The sequence below is a fragment of the Chaetura pelagica genome, unplaced genomic scaffold (genome assembly GCF_000747805.2).
Source record: "Chaetura pelagica isolate M959 unplaced genomic scaffold, ChaPel_1.0 scaffold177, whole genome shotgun sequence".
NCBI classification, from domain to species: Eukaryota; Metazoa; Chordata; class Aves; order Apodiformes; family Apodidae; genus Chaetura; species Chaetura pelagica.
In genome coordinates this window covers 1,679,919-1,698,711 of record NW_009953803.1, presented here as the reverse complement: position 1 = coordinate 1,698,711, position 18,793 = coordinate 1,679,919, and the positions used below count along the sequence as shown (strand labels likewise).

Here is an 18,793-nt window from a genome sequence, read left to right as displayed (position 1 = left end):
ACTGAGAGGGAGGGAAATATAATCTTGAATGGCAGATTAACCAGAAGTTTGCATTTTTTGAACTTAGGTACTGCATAAAAGTGAAAATTGGAATGACCACAGCAGTGATAGTTAAATAGTACACAAAACCCTCAAATAAAAAAAGGATTTATGCATAAAGTATGAGCAGCACAAAAGAACATTCTAGTCAACTTAAGATTTAGTATGAACGGCAGAAGAAAAGTACTTCAAAAGCCAGTAAGGTAGGAGCTTGAGTTACAGCCCTAGTTGTCTGTAAAAGCTTTTACTCGTTCCAGCAGCTGAGGATGGCTAAAACTTTCAAAAACACAAAGTTACTCAGAAATTGAATTAGAGCAAAGATCTTCTTAAAAAGGCAACTCTGGTTCCCTCTCACGACTTGCCCAGGGCTCACTGTTAGCACACCATGGAGCAGGCTGGTTTTTTGATCAAACCACACAGCATTTTTCCCTGAAGTTACCTCACCAAAGCAGCAGAGGCCTCTAACCTTCCGATGAGACACGAGGCCAAAGCCCAGTAACTGCCCCCCAAGAGCAACGCTCACCCCTGCATGAAGGGTTGTAACACTGTTCCAGTCACATCAGACATACCCAAGCTTCTAAAGGGCAGGATTCTACAAAATTAATTTTCCATACCAGTCACTTGCTATGCAAAGAGCCTCCATAAATACCAACTCAACTTATCAAGCTTAGATTTCATGCTGGGTCTATTTATGAAGTACTACATGATCTCTCTGAAGTTTACCAGCTTTGCCCATGAAAACATTTCATTCCGGAACAAGTAACTGAAGAAAACATAAAATCAGCTTTTCCTTCATTATGTTAATTTAGTTATATGCTAACACATCTGTTAGCTTAGCTTACAAACTTGCTCTACCATGAGTTCATAAGCAAATTTAACTAATTTGAAAGAAACTGACGTCCTGTTGAGCAAAACAGTGCTTTGCTTCTTGAGCCAGAGAGAAACAAGATAAATGGTATGAACTGCTAATCTGAGAAATTATTGTAAACAGAGAGAGGCTGATGGGTATTTCTGAGCCTCCTAACATCTGTTTTAAACTACTTTAATGCAGAACTAATAAGAGTAAGCTATTTAGCTTTGCCCAGTAAAAGAATGCATTGGGCAGCTATGGTAAAGCAGCTATAAAAGGCATTAGATTTGCACCCTCAATATGCCTGAAACTGTTTGCTTATCCATAGCCTGTTCCATGGATTCAAGGTGAAGTCTTTGATTTGTTTGCACTAACAGAAACAAAAAGATTTGCATCTTTGAGAATTCAGAGAGAAACAGGTATTTACACAGTTCCCAGCATGCCTCTCTGTGCTGGTGAGCACACATCCAGGGTACTGGTTACCTACTTAATCTCACTTATAGCTCAGCCACAATTCTCCTCCTCAGCTTTCTCCTTTTTCCAATGTGCCCTCATACTCACAGAGAAGTGCTGTAACAATTCATCTTTCTCCTCCTCGACAAAGCCTCCAACTGTCAGTGCTTTGGGACGATGATCCACGACCATGTGATTCAACATGCCCCTTCCTCTCCCACCACGACCCCGTCCTCGTCCTCTTCCTTGGGCTGGCACCGCCTTGCCTCGACCAACCGGCAAAATGCCCAGGCGGGCGGCCTGGGTGGGAAGGGCAGAGATGGACCAAGACATCCTCACTTCTAAAGGGTTTCACATATTTATATTTCACAAATACACTAAAAGCATTGATCCAAACTTACCTCCACTTGTAACTGATTCAGCTTTTTCCGTAGCTCAGTTGTGTCCTCTCCAGAAGAGAGTCTCTTATGAAAGTCCAGCTCTGCATCTAGAAGTTCCTTTTGTGCCTTAGAGAAAAAGGCAGAGAGAGAAAGGGGAAGGGAAGAGCAGAACTGCAATGTGTGCTTTTAATGTTTTGTTCCACTTCTTCAGCAATGCATTGATGTAAATGGTCAACACAGACCAGTACACAACATCCATCCTTCCTGTAAATTCAGGGTGTTTTCATTGCCTCCGTGCCCCCTGCCCAGCCCATTTTTCAAAGGACCCAGATTTCTCTGCTTCAGAACTGGAACAAGCTCAAATGAGCCACATGCAGAACTAGGTCATCTGAGTTCCTTCAAACCACAGCTTGCTTGTCCATGGTTATCACTCTTAAATTCAAAACGCTTGGAAGTGTTTTGATCTAATTTTTTAGGATATAATATTAGGAACAGTTACAAAACACATGGAGGAAAGTGTCTTGCACTATAAATACCTCTGTCTTGGACTTCAATTTTGATGGTGTCGAAGTTGTAGATGATGTTTTTAATTCATCCTTTAACTGAGATATTTTTCCTGCTAGTTCTTTTAAAGTCTTCATTATTTCTGCTCTCTCTTCTGGTTTCATGGACTTATTTTTCTCCAGCTTGGATATCAACATCTACATATTAAAAAAAGAGCAGGGAAATAAAATTTCAAGAAAACCAAACACCAAACAGACATATCTACAAAATCAGAATGCATTTACCAGAAGACATTCCAGACTTACCTTCTGGCATTCTATTTGTTTTTCTAACATCTCCTGCTTCTTTTTCCTCATGTCTTGTTGGAGTTTCATTGCCTCCTGTATGAGAAAGTAATTCTTTCAATCAGTAAAAGCAGTCTAAAATTAGATGTATCATATTTACTTCTTGAAGCTACAGAAATGAAGGCCATGATGAAAACTACTAGTCTGCAAAACACACAACTACGAAGTGTATATGAGCTGGAAAAACACAAGTTGTTCACTTCCTCACTCTCCACTCTCTTCAGCAGCAGCTCCATGATTTTTCAGGACTGTTCCCAACTCAGGAGATGCTGTGAGAGTTGCTGGGGGTGGGGGGAGGCAAGAGGCTTTTGCACATATCTGAACATATTTGTATATAATTGTATGTATTTTCTCTTATCACTAGTATTTAATTAAAGCTGTGTAGTTTAGTTTTCAATCCAGCCAAGTCTCTCTCTTTTTCTCTCTCCTTCCCTACCTGGGTGGCAGGGGGAGGGGATTGAGAGCATGGTTGTTGAACCTGAGTCAAATGGTGACATTTATGAAGGACTTCAATTGCTACACTGTCCGTCAGCCAATCAATAGTAAAGTACCTGTTTTTTTTTAAGGGCTTCTTGCACATCATGAGGTTTAGACCCTGCACCAGGCTTCATAGATGTCTTTAAGTTTGAAGAGCTGTAAACCATTTTTGAGTGGCTTGTAGAAGTAGGAAATGTCTGAAATAGCAAAAACACACACACAAATATATAATAGCTTAAAATGAATGTGATAGACCATGAATTAATTTTAAGGAATGCACCCTGTAAAACAGGAACACAAACTTCCAGAATTGTGCAATGAGACAAAAAGCCCAAGGCAATTATACATGTAACTGCATCGGTCTAGCAGCCAGCTTGCTTGGCAGCAATCAGCTTAAATGCATGTTAAAAGGATTTCTAAAAAAGAGACTTACTTTCCTTCTTCATCCAAAACTCCCTCTGTATCCTGGTATTCACTAGGAATACCACTGAAGCTGCACTTCTGCATCTGCATGATATTCAGCTTCACAGTCACAGTCTAACCTCACACTTTCTGATCATGTAAGTCAGCAAAAGTCACTAGCAAACTTTCTTTTGTTAAAGGACTTTTCTGTGGCCAAGAACAGTTGCTTCACTAGGACATCAGTGTGAATTAAACTACATCAGCTTGAACTCTCTGCAGAAGCATTCTACCAGCTCCTAGCACTACTGGTAAAGCACAGCATAAGCTCAAAAATCCCTGAGAAAGCACATAGTTTTGCCAACAAAAAGCTGACATCACATACAGGCTGTCAAGTTTGTTTACTATGAAGCACTGCCAAAAATATTTAATACTACTTAAAACAGTGATACTTTGTTTCTGAAGTCATTGTCCCTGTTTTATACAAACAGGTAATGAAACCAGGAGGAAGTGACTGACCATGGCTGCCTGGAACATGAGTGAAAAGAAACAGAATCAACTGCCAACAATTCACCAGCTCTATTTGCAAGCTCCTTTTCAGCTAAAAGGCTAAAGCTTTAACTGAAGTATGAAGATGTTCAGCTTCACAAACACACCTGAGAGTCCTCCACCACTGCCCCTGGCTGGCTCAAGTCAGGCTGGCTTCCCCCTGCTGCTCCAAGGCGACGTTTGACTGGGACTTTGTTAAGGACATACGCGCCAGATGCCAGAGGTTTATTCATCACCTGTGTATCAGCAGACAGTAAAAAATGAAAGATTAAATACTCTGTGGTTCTGAAGTAGCTGTCACTAAGGAAGGCTGGTAACCTCCACCACTCCTTCATCACAGCACACTACCTTTGTCAGGCTGCTGTGCACTGTTACAGCTGGAGCTGTGGTCAGGCCTTGCTGCTGAAGATGAAGCTGGTGATGAAGAGGCTGAGGAGGGGTCTGCTGCTGCTGCTGCTGCAGCAGTGGGGGCTGCTGATCACTCTCTCTGTGCCACAGCACCCGGATAAACCGGTTGTTCAGAACAGCCTCTGTGCTGGAAATGGCCTTCCTGGCCTCGTCGTTAGTCAAGTACTGGATTAGAGCAGCCTCAGGATCATTCTGGAAAGCAACCTGAATCAAAATTCATTAGGATGCATCAGTTCATTAGGAAGAAAACATCTCATCCAGTAGCAAACCAAGCTACAAATAATCTAAAATACAGAGTGGGATATCCAGTGATATTGACAGCTCAAATACAGGTAAAACATTCTATGTAATTACAGCCAATTACCTGTTGGCAAGTATTGCACACACTTGCAGCAAAGCCTATTTGCAGAACAATAAAATAAAAGATTCCTCCACCAAACAGCATGGTATACTAAGAGCCCTGTGAACTGGGGTATGACTGGAGAGACCCTGGTGCTGACCCCAGAGCTCTTTAACCTCCTGAAAGGCTGTTGCTGTCCCAGGAGGTACAACACAAAGCTTCACACATTCCCAATGCAGCATTATCTAACTGTCTTGAATAAGACTATTTTTCTCTAAAAATTCAATACAGGAATAAAAATGTATCTTGGACTTTCTAGTAGAACAACTGAGCGTGTTTTACATACACTATTTCATCAGCAAGGTGCAGAAAGCACCACAGCATCTTTTTGGCCAAGACACAGAATTAGCAAGTGCAGAGCCTTCCCATGTATCTGTCTTTTTAGATCTCCAAGGACCTAAGGAGAAACTGTTTTGTCTAGAAAAATAAATGGAAACTAATCACTATTTTAATCATCTAATTACCCATGTTTTTGCTCGTATAGTGCTTTTCCCCTTGCTACAGTGCAAGGAACAGCACTGACCTGCAGCCAGCTCCAAGATGCCAAGTGGTAATAAATTGATGCACATAGAGACTCTCCTGAAGCATCATATAAACTTTGGCTATGAAATACTGTAAGACTATCATGCAAGACAGAAATCTTTAGAAGATGTCTTTCAAAAATTATACACAAGTTGCTCAAAAACTTGAGTTGGTTTAGATACTGTTAAATCTGCAAGCCTTCCAAATTAAGCAAGGCCTCATGAAGGCAGAAGCCAACACAATTCTACAGGATTAGGATAATAATACAGAGTAGACCAAGAAAAGGATTAATTGAATTTGATCATCTACTCTCCCAGTTAGCCTCCTAAGGCTTCCTGAGGAATGCAGATCAGCTGCAGTATTCAAGAAGGCTTCAGGGAAAATAAAATACATACAGGCATAAAACTGAACTTTGTTTTTTACCTGAATATTTACAATAGTCCCAAATTTGCTGAAATGTTCATTGAGCTGTGTAATATTGTTCAATTCTGGTGGGATTTTTCTGACTTCTAATTTTGTATTCGTATACTGATTCTTCTTCAAGAACCCTGGCTTATTCTGGTTGTTATTTGCTTGCCTAGAGAAAATAAAAGAAGACAGTAATTTAGTTGTACATATACTTAAGTAAGGCAGCAAATGTTAACACACATTTAACTTCTATTTTTCTTATAAAAAAATCTACCCTCTAGACATTAAGAAAGAAGAGCTGCTCCCACCACTAAACATTTAGACTCCATATTAGGTGGACACAGATTTTCTGACCCAGCCAGCTCCAATTATAGGGATTAGTGAACAGCAATATTCACAGCATTGATAGCAACAAAGTGCATTCCAATCAGTTGTTCATTCTTACTTTCCCAGCCACGGTTTCTTCAGTGGTGGACATTCCATGCTACTTGGAGATCTCTTCCTGCTGTCTGGTTCAAGGACAACTCTAGTTACATTGCTGCTATTATTTGTAATGGGAATGGGAGGTTCAGTCTGGATGATAATATTGGCAGCTGGAGGAAAGGAAAGGGGCCTCTGTTATTCACCACACATCAGAGACAGCAGGAAAACTTCCACTTGAACAGCAAAACGGGACTAAGTTGAAAACCACAAAAATAAGTAAGACTTTATCAAGTTGGTCAGTTTTGCAGCTGAAAGTTACTTCAGAGATCACTTGCTAGTCTAACTAAACAACTTCAGAAAACATTTAGTCCTGCCAGCAGGGATGAGATTTTTGCCTTTAAGATTAGTATTATCTTGAAGAAACAAACCTAAACTCCATCTTTTAGGTACTGAAAATTCAGATTCTGTAGAAGAGGGGGAAAAAAAAAAAAAAAAAAAGGGAAAAATGAAAAAAAGGAGGAAAGGAAACAAGGCTGGGGTGCCAGACTTCAGGTTAGACTTCAGCAACAAGGCATGGGCTGGATAAACAACAAACTTTCCCCTGTATTAACCCCTGACAGTGAAAGGCAACCAAGAAACCGTTCCTCCCACTGCTATCCTGTTGCCTTCCCTCCATACAGTTTTCAGCAACCAACTGCTAATTAAGCACAACTATGGCATGAAATTATACTCTTGGATTAAAGTTTGAAGAAACCTCTACAAACACAAAGCAAAAACACCAGATCACAGTTTGCCAAGTGTTTATTTACAACTTTTTCAAGATCAGGCTGTTGCTGTGGGTCTCCTGTGTGTGCCAAATATTCAACTCCTAAAAAGAAGTCTGAGTTACAAGTCAACTTTCTACAGCTTTTATATATTCCAGAGCTCTGCTGAGTGGTGAGAACTGGTGAGAATAAAGACTGGGCATTTTTGGCACAGTTTTAATCTTACTTCAGAGGATGATTTTAGAGCAAACCTTTCATACACTTGACAAAGAGAGAAAATCAAGTGGCCTGAAGCACCACTGCTGAACAGTCACCCATGCCTTACAAATGGAATGGGTTCTTAGAGAATCTGAGGGCCAGAAATACAGCCCCAACCCTGCCTTTGTGATGTTGATTAAGATGAAAACAGCAACAGTGACTTCTGCAATAATATTTAACTGTATTATTCATAGGATGAGTCACTGGAAGGAAGTATTGAAAAAAATCTCTCTTACCTACTGAGTAAGAAACACTGATGTGTAACAGTAAACACTGACACTTCACATGTTCTCTTTTAGGGATTGGGGCAGGAAAGCAGGACGGAAAGAAAATTATGCTAACAGAACAAACATTTTTTTTAAGAGCCTTGGATTGTTCTCTCCCCTATAAGATATTTCATACATGTGACCTCTAAGAGACTACACCCACATCCACCCAGTTAAGGACACGGAATTACTTAAACACCGACTGGTTTCCACAGGCTAGGAGAAGGGGAATGCTACCTGCAGTGCTCACTTAGAGAGCACCTGTCTGCCAGACCACCAAGCACAAACACATCCCACCACTGCTACCCTCCTTGCTGCCACCATGACAGCTGAGGCAAGTAGTGTAGATCATCACCTCTGTGCCCCAGATCCTAAACACACCCTTGGCAAACCAAAAGCAGTCTTCAGACCGTACTGCTTAAAACCATCTTTCTGCACCACTTTTCTTTCAAGAAGCACCCAGCACCCAAAAAATGCCTTCACAAGCTAAAGAGGAATAAAAACCCAACCAACCAACCCCCTGTAACACCACCAAGTGAGTGGTTAGTTTTAATCCAAAAGGCTGCTTTGACTTCAGTGTGGTCATATTAGTATTTTATAAAGGGTAGAGATGTCTGAAAACTGCTCTGAAACACTGGATCAGTGCGAAAAACTATCACTTTCAGCCTGAAAAGGGGGAAAATCAGTATGACGGTCTTGGACAAAAATAGCAACAGCAATGACTGGAAACCCTTCCTACCTCTTGGATTTGTATCCATCTCCCCAGATGTTAGGCCAATTAGATTTGGACGCTGCGTTTGTGCTCTCGTAAAGAACTGTCGGTACTGAGATCTACCAGCACTGGTAATACTAGGAGCTTCAGGGTTATAGCCATCTGGCTCATATGTATCTATAAAAAAAGGAGAGAAATGAAAGGAGTTTTCAAATGAGTTTAAGACTCAGGGTTAATTTTCCTTTAAGGAAATGCATGGATGTCCAAGAACCGAAGCTGTTTGGTATGAAGAGAAGAGATGGTACTGCCAGCGTGTGTAGCCATGCAAAACCCTCAGCTGACCCTTACACCCAGCTCTGCTTGGGCATGTTCTCCTCGGGGCATTGGTATGATTGTTACTGTTGGTACAAGTGCATCAGTCACACTGAGCGTTGAAAAGGAACGAGGTGTTTGTGTGACAACCTTCACAACCTCTGACAGTGTCTCAAGGGGAGCAACAGCAGATTCAGTTCAGGCATTTATTCTGTGGGGCATAAGATACAAAGAGATTTTCAGTCTTTGCTGCCCAGCAGACTAGTTTACTTCAGAAAAGGATTTTTTGAGAAAAATGTACTTAGATGATTCCAATCAAAGAAAGCTGAGAAATCAGGTAATTTGACCAATACTTACCTATTAAATTATCTTAATTTTTGTAAGACTGAGATGAGCTACCTAGCTCCAGTAAGGCACTCATGATTATTTTACTTAAGAGGGATAACCATTGGAACACAAGATGACAGAACTGACTCAAACTGCTCCTCCAGCCCAAGGTCCAAATCAAGGATGATTGATTTTTCCAAAACACAAAAGCTACACAAGAACTAGAATGAAAAAAAGTCTATGAAAAGCCTCCACAGAAACACAGTACATCCTGGAACAGAAATGAATGCCTACACACGGGGACTTGACAGACTTGAGTCACTCTAGATTTCAGCTCCTTATTCCACAGCAACCATGAAGACTCTACAATTTAAAACAGATGCCCCAGAATTTTGATGCTGATGTTTCACAGTTTAGTTTCAGACTCTGCCAAGAACTTCCATTAACTTTGCACAAGCTGAACCACCAGCTCCTCCTCCAGAACTTGCATACAACTGATTGCAAGAGGGCAACCAGCAGTTGTTCCCACACCAGTCCAAGGACAGGACATGACAATCTCCACATGCTCTGGAGAACAGAATTGTGTGGTGCAACTGAAGCCAGTGATGCCCTGTGAGCTAAGACAGACAGAACCACCTGTTAGAAGTAGTGAAGCTGAAAGAATCAGATGGTAACATCTAAATGTCTGACAGCATCTGGAGATAATTGATCATATTATCTCACAAGATATTGAGTGACTGAAGTTCTGAAAAGCATGGGAGTCACAAAGGAAATTATATGGATCATGAACTGGCACCCTCCTTTGAATGAGATTCAGAAAATATTTTTAAAAACCCAGGTGGGAATATTGTAAAATATCAAGATTTAATGATCTTGTTTTGTTCACGTAAGACATGGAAATGTCATTATACTCCTTTCTTCATCAAAGAAATACAAGCTTTGTTGGATCTAAATTGCACAATCTAGGACTCTCCAGGTATTTTTGATACTTTCCCTCATGAAAACCCACTTTGGAAAAATCTGAGCTGTGTTGAGATGGGCATGTCCATTGAAAGCCATCCACTTTTTTAAGTTAGAAAGCTAGAACTTAGCCAAATCTGGGGGAAAAAAAAAAAAAGATCGAAAGAAAGTACTGAAGTGTATCTAGACTGTAAAGACTATTGTGATACACAGCTGAAAAAAAAATAATCTGTCTCATCTGCAGTAACCAAAACTGGACTGGGATACAAAGCAAGTTCAACAGTAATTACAGGTTTGCAGATCCACTCTTTGCTTACTAAACACCTTTAAGATGAGGGGATCCCTTTCTTATGCAACAATCCTATTGCTTTGAGCATACAAAACTCAAAGGAAGCTCCCCACAAATGACCCCTCCCCAGAGGGTGACAGGACACCCCTGCTGCTTCTCACAGGAACAACGGACCATATACTGACCACCACGAAAGCCATCAGACTTCTTTTTAAGACGTCTATATACTGGATGAAGACATAGGGGTAGTAATTTCTAATCATACATCAGAGGAATTTTAAAACATGTATCCCAACAGATTTTAAAAAAGGTAAGTGCTTACGTTCCGTAACTGTGTAGAGCAGGTTCTGGGGTAGAGGAGGAGGCAGCCTTGCTCCCACGGGTGCAAGAGTGGGCACTGCACTTGTCCCAGGCTGGTCACGGTTATTTACCAAACTTGACTGTGTTAAAGGTGGTCCTAGAATGACATCACAGAAGAGAACACTACGAGCTGACACTCCACAGACAAAGTGTGCAAACAGTTCAGTGCAATTCGTGTATTTCTTGCTTTGAGTAAGGTGAAAACTGCAAATATTTACAATCCCTTTACAATAGAAGTAAACTGAGAAGCCCTGCTCAGGTCAGTTGCTCTGATTTCATCAGCTTTTCTCCTTCCCAGAAAGGACAAAGCTTTAAAAAAAAAAAAAAAAAGAAAAGAAAAACAACAACAACAAAAAAAGAGAGAAGTGTCTTTTCCTCCCTAGAGGTTTATTATTGCTAGAGCTGGCATTAGCTAAACCAGCTCCTCCCTCAGCTCTGCCATGGATAATCAAGGCTTGCTCAGAGCAAGAGATTGTATCAGCAACATTTGGATTACAGTTCTCAAACAAGAACTACAGGGCAAAAAGGCAGTCACAGATGAGGAGTCTGTCTAGCTATTTTTGCTTTGTTTGCACCATACAGGATACCTACATTCCTACTGACCATATGGCCAAAACAGGACAGTGAGTTACACTACACAAATTATCAGGACACAAATACATCAGAGAGCACTGCGAGTTCCCTCCACACCAGGCCAATTCCTCCCACTAAAATGCTCAAGCAGAGTTTAGGGTGAATCCTATATAAAATTGCTTCTCATCCCATAGCTGTTGCTATTTTGATCAACTATCACAACGTTCCAGTGTCACTGGAATAGAGAGTGCTGACACAGAGTAATCACCTATCTAATATTCTGTATCTTCATAGAATTTACATTGTAAGATACAGTAGAATAACAAAAAAAGCTACACAGTCTCAGAGATTGAGCCTTGAGCCCAAATAGATCTTAGATGTATCCATTATCTGCTACTAAAAAGCAGTACATAATGAAGTCCAAACATAAATTTATTAGAACTTTTATGAGATTAAATCTCAACATTATTGCATTAGGAAAAAAAACATCTAGTAATCCAATTTTTACTGGTCAATCCAAACAGCACCAGGGTTAGAACATAATGTGAAAGACACCCCCTCTGCCTACCTGCCCAACAGATCTATTTCATTTTGGAGTGCTGGGAACGTCATATTTGACAGGCTGATTTTCTGGAATTATTTTTGGCAGTATTTTGAACAGCACAGGGCTATCAAGGAAACTTGAGCTCATCACTTTGAATACACACAGATCTTCCAGAAAGAGCCATCATTTTAGCTTGGCGACTTAAAGGAACACAGAACCATATTCTGACTTACTTGGTACAGGAAGCACAACAGGAGGTGGTGCCTGGGGATGAGCTTGTGGAACTGGCAACCTCATGTTACGAGCTGGCCCTGGCAAGGGGGGCAGAAGCATTCCAGGAGGAGGAGGAAGTCCCGGAGGTGGTGGAGGAAAAGGAATCATACTTGGCAAGGAAACTTCATCTACTACTAAAGGATCATTTCCATGATCAAACTGGCAAAGATCACCAAGCACACAAAATCCTCGCTCTGCAAAACAGAACATTTAATAATCTTTTTAGGAAAACATAAAAGGTTAGTGGTAAATGATTTGTAGCATCTGTTTTCTTTTGTTGGAATTTCTTACTAATGAAAATATGCAATCACTGATCCAACATTGCATTATCAGATGAGGCTTAAAAATAACTAAAATTAGAATCATCTTCCATAAAAGCATACAAACATACATGTATTCATCATAAAAGATGTGGGAAAAAAAATAATCATGCAGAAATACTGTTTTATATTAAAAACATGCACTGCAATCTGTATCAGAGCTGCCAGTGGTTGAAATACTTGCCAAGCATCCACAGAATTGTGACCAAACTCCCTATGCTCTTATCCAGCAATGGTCAGATTGTAAGTAAACTGCTTCCAGTAAGACTAGTTATTTCTCCAGTAAAATACAGGTCATAAATGCATCTTTTACATTCAAGGTATATTCTAAATGCTACTGCATTTTTACTTGCTGCCTATGTTTAGTGAATACCTAAAAAAAGTCACAGAATAACTGAAACAAGGTGAAAAACTGAAAACTAAGAAGCAGATAATTTACCATCGTAATCTCGACATCTTCTTTTAGGAGGAGGGTTTCTGCCAAATGAAGGGGGATTGCTGTGATTGTTATAGAAATTTGACCAGCTCTCTGTTGTGTTTTCCAGATGGTGCGCAGGTGCAATCACAGTGACAGCACTGGGAATAGCCTGTGCAGAGGAATACTGCTCTGAGGATTTACTGGGAGACGCGGGCACTGGGTTATAGGAGCCTTCAGCATCATTTCTTTCACTCTTGAATTTGGATCTCTCTCGGTGCTCTGTTTGAAAAAAATAAAAATAAAGCAAAGTCTTCCTGCTTTGTTCTGTATATCAGAGCCTTGGAAAAAGCTACTACACAAAAGCATAAACATTTCCTTAAATATTCAGTATTTTGCATGTTAGACTGTTCTTGAAGGAGCTTAGTCTTAGCAATGGAATAAGAACTAAACATAAGGCAGACAGGGTTTTAACTTCAGAAATCTAAACATTTTCTTTGCAAAATGCAAATTTATTCCTCTATTCCTTATTCCATTCTGGATTACAGCTTTCTCTTTTAAACCAGAAAGAGGGAGGAAAAAGCCTGAAGAAACAAACCTAACTGCACCCCCCTCAATAATGTGGCCTCAACATGTGCTGAAATCCGTTGTAATCTGTGCCTCTTATTTTCCCAACCGACCTGAATTAGCCCTAAAAGAACAATGGATCACATGGGAAGCACCTTCAGTTACAGAAAAACCTTCTCTAAAAAAATACACAGTTACAAAATGAAAAAGGAGGTACACTGTTTTGCAAAAACCCTAGATCTTTGGAAAAAAGAAAAAAAAACAGGCAACAGCTTTGTCAACACCACACACAGCAGAAAAATACCAGCTCCTGATCTCCCCTGGTATACACCTGTGGATAAATTAAGAGGTTAGCAAATAAGAAAACAATCCCCTTAATTGTTCTACTCCAAAGAACAGCATCTTGGTTAATAACTTCAGGAACACAAAGCTCTCAAAATTTGCTCCAGCTTTTCAAGGACTTCTGCAGCCTGCCAGGAGAACCCACACCATGAACGTGAGTTGAGCTCCAGCAGCAGCACCTCGGGTACTCACCAGCACTTCTGGCCTCCCTGTCCTTGCTCCTGCCCCGGCTGCGGCTGCGGCTCCGGCTCAGCCCGCGGCTCTTGCTGCGGCTCTTGCTCCTGCCGCGCCGCCAGCCCGACTTCTCCCGGTACGAGTCGCTCCGCTCGTAGTACCTGTCGTAGTCTCTCCACTTCCCATCGTCTCTCTTCTTCTCTCTGGTTCTAGAAAACACATCGTTTATGAAAAGAGGCACCCAACTAAAAAAATAAGCTTGCGAGAGAACACTGTTCATCCTTCCCATCCGACCTGGGCAGCGAAACGCTTCAGTCAGAACGGCCCTAATTACATTAGAAAAGTACAGGATCTCAAACTGAATCACTAATTAGTAGAAACCAGCAAGGGAAGGACTAAGCAGAATTGGAAAGATGAAGAAGTTAGATGACCAAAACATGGTATGTTTTAAAAGTGATGCTCACATTGTGTCAACAACCTCTCCACCTCTAATGACTGCCAACAATGCTTTTTAATTTATACAACAGAGGAAACAGAATTGATGACATTCCCAGGTATTAACACTTGAAACAGACTGACATTTTTTTGGAAGAGACCAACTTCTAGTCAAGGGCCCTCATGCATGTGATCAGCATACAAATAACATATTGCAAATAGAAAAAAGTTGGGAAGAAGTGACTATTTTAATGAAAAAATCACTACCTACAAGGTTAAAATCCCCAGGGACAGACTGCCACCAAACACAGAAGAACTTAATATTTTGGTTCAGAACTAACCTTTGCTCACTGGTGTCTCCACGGCTCCTCTGTGGACTGGAATACTTCTTTTTCCTGCTATCCCGCTCTTCTTCAACTGGCTCTTGAAAATTCTGTTTAAGAGACAACTACAAACCAAGGGTGAGTATCACTTTTTTAAAAAATGAAGAATACAAGACCAAAATTTAGTTCAAGTTACAGTTAACACCCTGTACAAAACCAATATGTTTTTGCATAGAACTTGCATAGAACATAGACTTGCACAGAACACTCAAGCACTGCAACTAGAGATTGTGGAGCTTTTTGGTTCAAATCTTTCAGGTTCTTCTGCAGAAGAGGAGATGCCCCAAAATAAAACTACTTCAATACTTTGTTTTTAAGCAGGATTCATGAAAGATGAAGTTCTCTATCATGCTAGTTAAAGTAAGCAACTCAATGAGGTATTTTCTGATCTTGTAACCAGAACACAAATAAGGAGAGCTACTTCTCCAAGTAGGTTTGTCATCAGCTTAACCCTGGAAATACATGCTTTAAACAAAAAAGACACCTGTTCCCATGGTTGAACTAGTCACATTTCTTTCTGGCCTAAACCAAAGCAGCTTTAGAGGTCTTGTCAGCTGTACCACTCCTGTAAACCACTTTGAGCCCATTTTGCACTTTAGCTGGTATTTCACACTGCTTAGAAGTGATTGTACATTTGGGTGGCAGAAGTTTCCATGCACTGGTTAAGTCACCTGAAGGTAGCTCTAAACAAACTGTAAGAATTACAACATCTGTTTGAGAAGCAATCAGAAAACTGTTAAAGTGAAAGTCTTGTGTAGCTGCACGTTATGGACTTCACCACCAATGCTACTGCCTCAAACTGTCATGATAATTCTGGGTCTGATCCTCAGATAAGAAAAGGACACCAGAAAGAAAAAACTAAATGGCAACTTAGATGAAAAAAGCAGGTATCTTAGACAAGTGATAGCAGATTATATATAATATGAAAAGAGATTTAAGACAACTACGGGAATATTAGTTTTCTGTTCTCAAAAACTTGATTGTTTTTAGTTTTCTCAATAAAACAGAAAGAATTGTTGGCAAATTAATGCTACTTCACTTTTAAAAGTAATTATCCCTCAATATAGAGGCCACCATGTGTCACTGATTGTAAGCATTATAGAAAGCATTTAAAATAAATGTTACTTCTCACAGAAAATACAAAACTGGAAAAGGAAATGTTTTGAATGTTTTAGCTTCTTTTCCCTCTCTTCAATCATTATCACCTCTCCAAATCATTATCACCAGGGATGTCCCAACAGGACTCCGAATGCCATTAATCCAGGTCAAAGACACACTCTACAGAGGGATTTTAAAACATTCTTGTCTGAATATTCTTCCATTTTCCTTCAGATGCACAGAGAACAGAGATCACTAGTCACAAGAGAGTGGACTTTTCTTACACATTTTGCCTCACAAATGTACAGGATGGCTAATTTGAAAATTAGAAGCAGGTAGACAGAAAAGGTGATGTTACCTCCTCCTTCACTTCTTCTTTTTCCTGACCTGCAGGCTTCGCTTCTACTTTTGTGTGTTCAAGAGAAGGAAGGTAACTCTTTGAGTAGAGACTTTCAAAAAGTTTATCTACAAAACCTGAAGTTTCTGTGGATACAGAACATAAGAACATATTGTTACGTGCTGATTTAAGGCCACCTTTAGATTTTCCAGAGAAGCCTCTGAAAGAAGTCACCTAGATGGACTGCTCACAGCAGCATCCTAGAGCAATGAACATCAATTCCATTCAAGGAGCTGAAATCACATTTGTGGAATTGAGGTTGTTCATTTAAAGAAAAGAAATTAATCAGGTGTATCAGACACTGACTTTTCCTTGAATCTCATTTACAACTTTGAAATCTTCTATGGGGCAGCTATGACCAGAAGTTATGGCCAAGGAACAAGCCCACAGCTGTGCCATTAGCTACCGCTCCCTGCCTCTTTACAGCAACTTCTATGAGTAAATAGTTCATGAAAGACTAACCATCAATTTAACATCAGATTACAAAAAATGCACAATAACTCCCTCAGTGAGTGTTGGGATTTCAGTTGTTTAAAACCCTGAATTTGAACCAGATTGATATGAGAAGCTCATCAAAAGCCTGAAAGATTAACATGGACCAGGTTTCCAGAAGTTATCAAACAAGTATCAGCAGCATGGCTGATAGTTCAAAATGAAATTGCTAGCTTTTATTTCAGAGGATTTCCTCCCACCCGTCATGAACAAGACAAAGCTACACAACTTCATCTTAAGATTTTTTTTGTATTTAATCACAACATTTATTCCTTCACACTGTAAGAAATATTCAATTCACAGTAAACAAGTAGTTCAAGGCAACTGAAGGATGCTTTAATTCAAGGTAACAAGGGTGCCCCATCCCTCCTGCTCTCCCCAGCTAAATGGCAAGCATCCAGCAGGTAAAGTGGCAGAGAGCACAGTACCTTTCTGCAGGAAGACATCCAGCTGGTCAGCACAGAAAGCTTTCAGCTCTTTCTCTGGTTTGTCTTTCTTGACTAATGCCACGACATAGTTGGCTAAGGCCGAGGGGTCTGCGTCACATCTATGGAGAGAAAGAACCATTCTTGGTGCTGCTGAAGCATGCCAAAACCCTGTGCTGGACAGTCACTGCTGCAGAAGAGCCACCAGGCAGCCCTGGCAACATGTCCAATGCCTTTCCGACACTGCCAGCTCGGCTGCGCCGGGATGATGGAGCCAGGGAAGTTCTTCTCCAACCACAGAACGATCTGTGACGTGCCTCCTGACCCTACCACACCTGACAGTGCTCCCACTCTTTTGCTCCTTCCTAAGTCCTGCTTAGGAAAAACTACCTTTCCTCTTTTTTACAGTATTACAGTGGTTGTAAAGTATTAAAACATGATCACCATGAAAAGCAGTTCAGAAAGCTGCATCACAAAAGCACACTTTCAGTATGCACACAGACACATCTTGTACAGCTTGAGTCACTGTGCTTAACATACCTGGGGGTTTCTTTCCTCAAAGATTATTTCCATGCCTACAGACTATACAATATTTCTTTAACACTGAAAAATGTTGAAATGGGAGCAATTATCAATACAGATCCACTGTCTGCACTACCTAAGCCCTGATCCAGCTTCACAAACACCAAAACCAGACAACTTCGTGCAGCAAAACTCTGCCAGTAATCTTTAAACTGGATATTGCTTTAGATTCCATTATTCAGCTACTAGAAAAACATTCCAAGTATGAACTAGAGTAACAGTGTCAAACGATTAAGCAACAGCTCCTCATTTTGCCTCTCAAAAGATGCAGAGGCAAGCTAGCAGATGGCAGGCAGGAACCCAAACCACTGACAATTTAAACAGATAATTATTTTTATGATTAACAGTTAGGGAATATTAACTATGGATATAGAAGGAAATAGTTTGAAGTATATAGATATCAAAGCAGTATCAAATAAAAAACCCATCCAGAAAACACAAACACAATGCAGAAAGCCAAGCAGGTGTCAACTAGCTAGAGAAAATAAGAAACCTCACGAGCAGCCAACCAAGCAGCTCCACTCCAAATTAGTTTCTGGCTGTTTCCAGCACCCGATGAAAGCCACACTAAATGTAGCAATTAACAACAAAGAAACCACAAATATACAGATTTTACAATTCTTACACACACACACTCACAAAAGGAAATAAACTCTAGGTAATGCACTTGGTGCTATTGTCCACCTGCAACTGGCTCTAAGCCTTCAACTTAAAATCAAGGAGATGATCCTGTGCTTTACACCCATTCCCATCTCTCCATGCATCAGTTTCTCCCAGGCATGACACTACACACCACAGGAGCACGTGTGAGACGTGTGCACCTCTCCAGGTTCACCGTTTGGTATTTGCACTCCTGAATTCTTGCTTTCAGGACCCACCAGCAAAGTCGACAATTCCCTACCATGAACCCTCATCTCCACCTGAGGTCCCTGTGGTGCAGCTCAGATCCCAAGGGAACAGCATGACAGAAGGTTGACTGGAACTGGCAGTGAAGGTGTGGGAGCAAGAGCTACACTCTGGTCTAGACAGAGTTCCAGAAGGATTTGAGCAAGCACCAGAGAGACCCATTTTCTTCAAAAAGTAAAAAGGAAAGAAACGAAGAATTTTCACAAAGCTGCTACTTAATGACTGCACCAGGGCAGCTCGAAGGCCTACTCAAAACACGAAAATAGAAAGTACCTGTAGAAGTATCGGTTAGCTACACATTGTAGAGGTGCCTCCTGCAACTTCAGACGGGGCTTAACTTTACTTTGCGGAAACCCCAGGGCCAGGCCCTCCCTGCCCAGACACCTGCCCCGGGCAGACCCCGTCCCAGCGGCCACTGCCCGCGCCCCGGTGCCCCGCGGCGGGCAGGCGGCTCCTCCTCCCC

General features: G+C 40.9%; 1 protein-coding gene across 1 annotated transcript in view; it reads right to left on the bottom strand.

The window, feature by feature from the left end:
- The window catches only part of RBM27 (RNA binding motif protein 27), a 19,070-nt gene extending 2,086 nt beyond the window's left edge, over nucleotides 1-16,984 (bottom strand). Inside the window, exons 1-17 of the mRNA XM_010001234.1 lie at nucleotides 16,846-16,984; nucleotides 15,887-16,011; nucleotides 14,389-14,480; nucleotides 13,631-13,821; nucleotides 12,554-12,811; nucleotides 11,755-11,988; nucleotides 10,367-10,501; nucleotides 8,184-8,333; nucleotides 6,179-6,326; nucleotides 5,749-5,902; nucleotides 4,344-4,607; nucleotides 4,103-4,231; nucleotides 3,122-3,244; nucleotides 2,532-2,606; nucleotides 2,259-2,423; nucleotides 1,744-1,848; nucleotides 1,451-1,642 (exon numbers count right to left, since the gene is read on the bottom strand). Coding sequence (XP_009999536.1) covers nucleotides 1,451-1,642; nucleotides 1,744-1,848; nucleotides 2,259-2,423; nucleotides 2,532-2,606; nucleotides 3,122-3,244; nucleotides 4,103-4,231; nucleotides 4,344-4,607; nucleotides 5,749-5,902; nucleotides 6,179-6,326; nucleotides 8,184-8,333; nucleotides 10,367-10,501; nucleotides 11,755-11,988; nucleotides 12,554-12,811; nucleotides 13,631-13,821; nucleotides 14,389-14,480; nucleotides 15,887-16,011; nucleotides 16,846-16,984 — 2,679 coding nt within the window. The remainder of the gene's footprint in view (nucleotides 1-1,450; nucleotides 1,643-1,743; nucleotides 1,849-2,258; nucleotides 2,424-2,531; nucleotides 2,607-3,121; nucleotides 3,245-4,102; nucleotides 4,232-4,343; nucleotides 4,608-5,748; nucleotides 5,903-6,178; nucleotides 6,327-8,183; nucleotides 8,334-10,366; nucleotides 10,502-11,754; nucleotides 11,989-12,553; nucleotides 12,812-13,630; nucleotides 13,822-14,388; nucleotides 14,481-15,886; nucleotides 16,012-16,845) is intronic.
- Nucleotides 16,985-18,793: the final 1,809 nt, after the last annotated feature.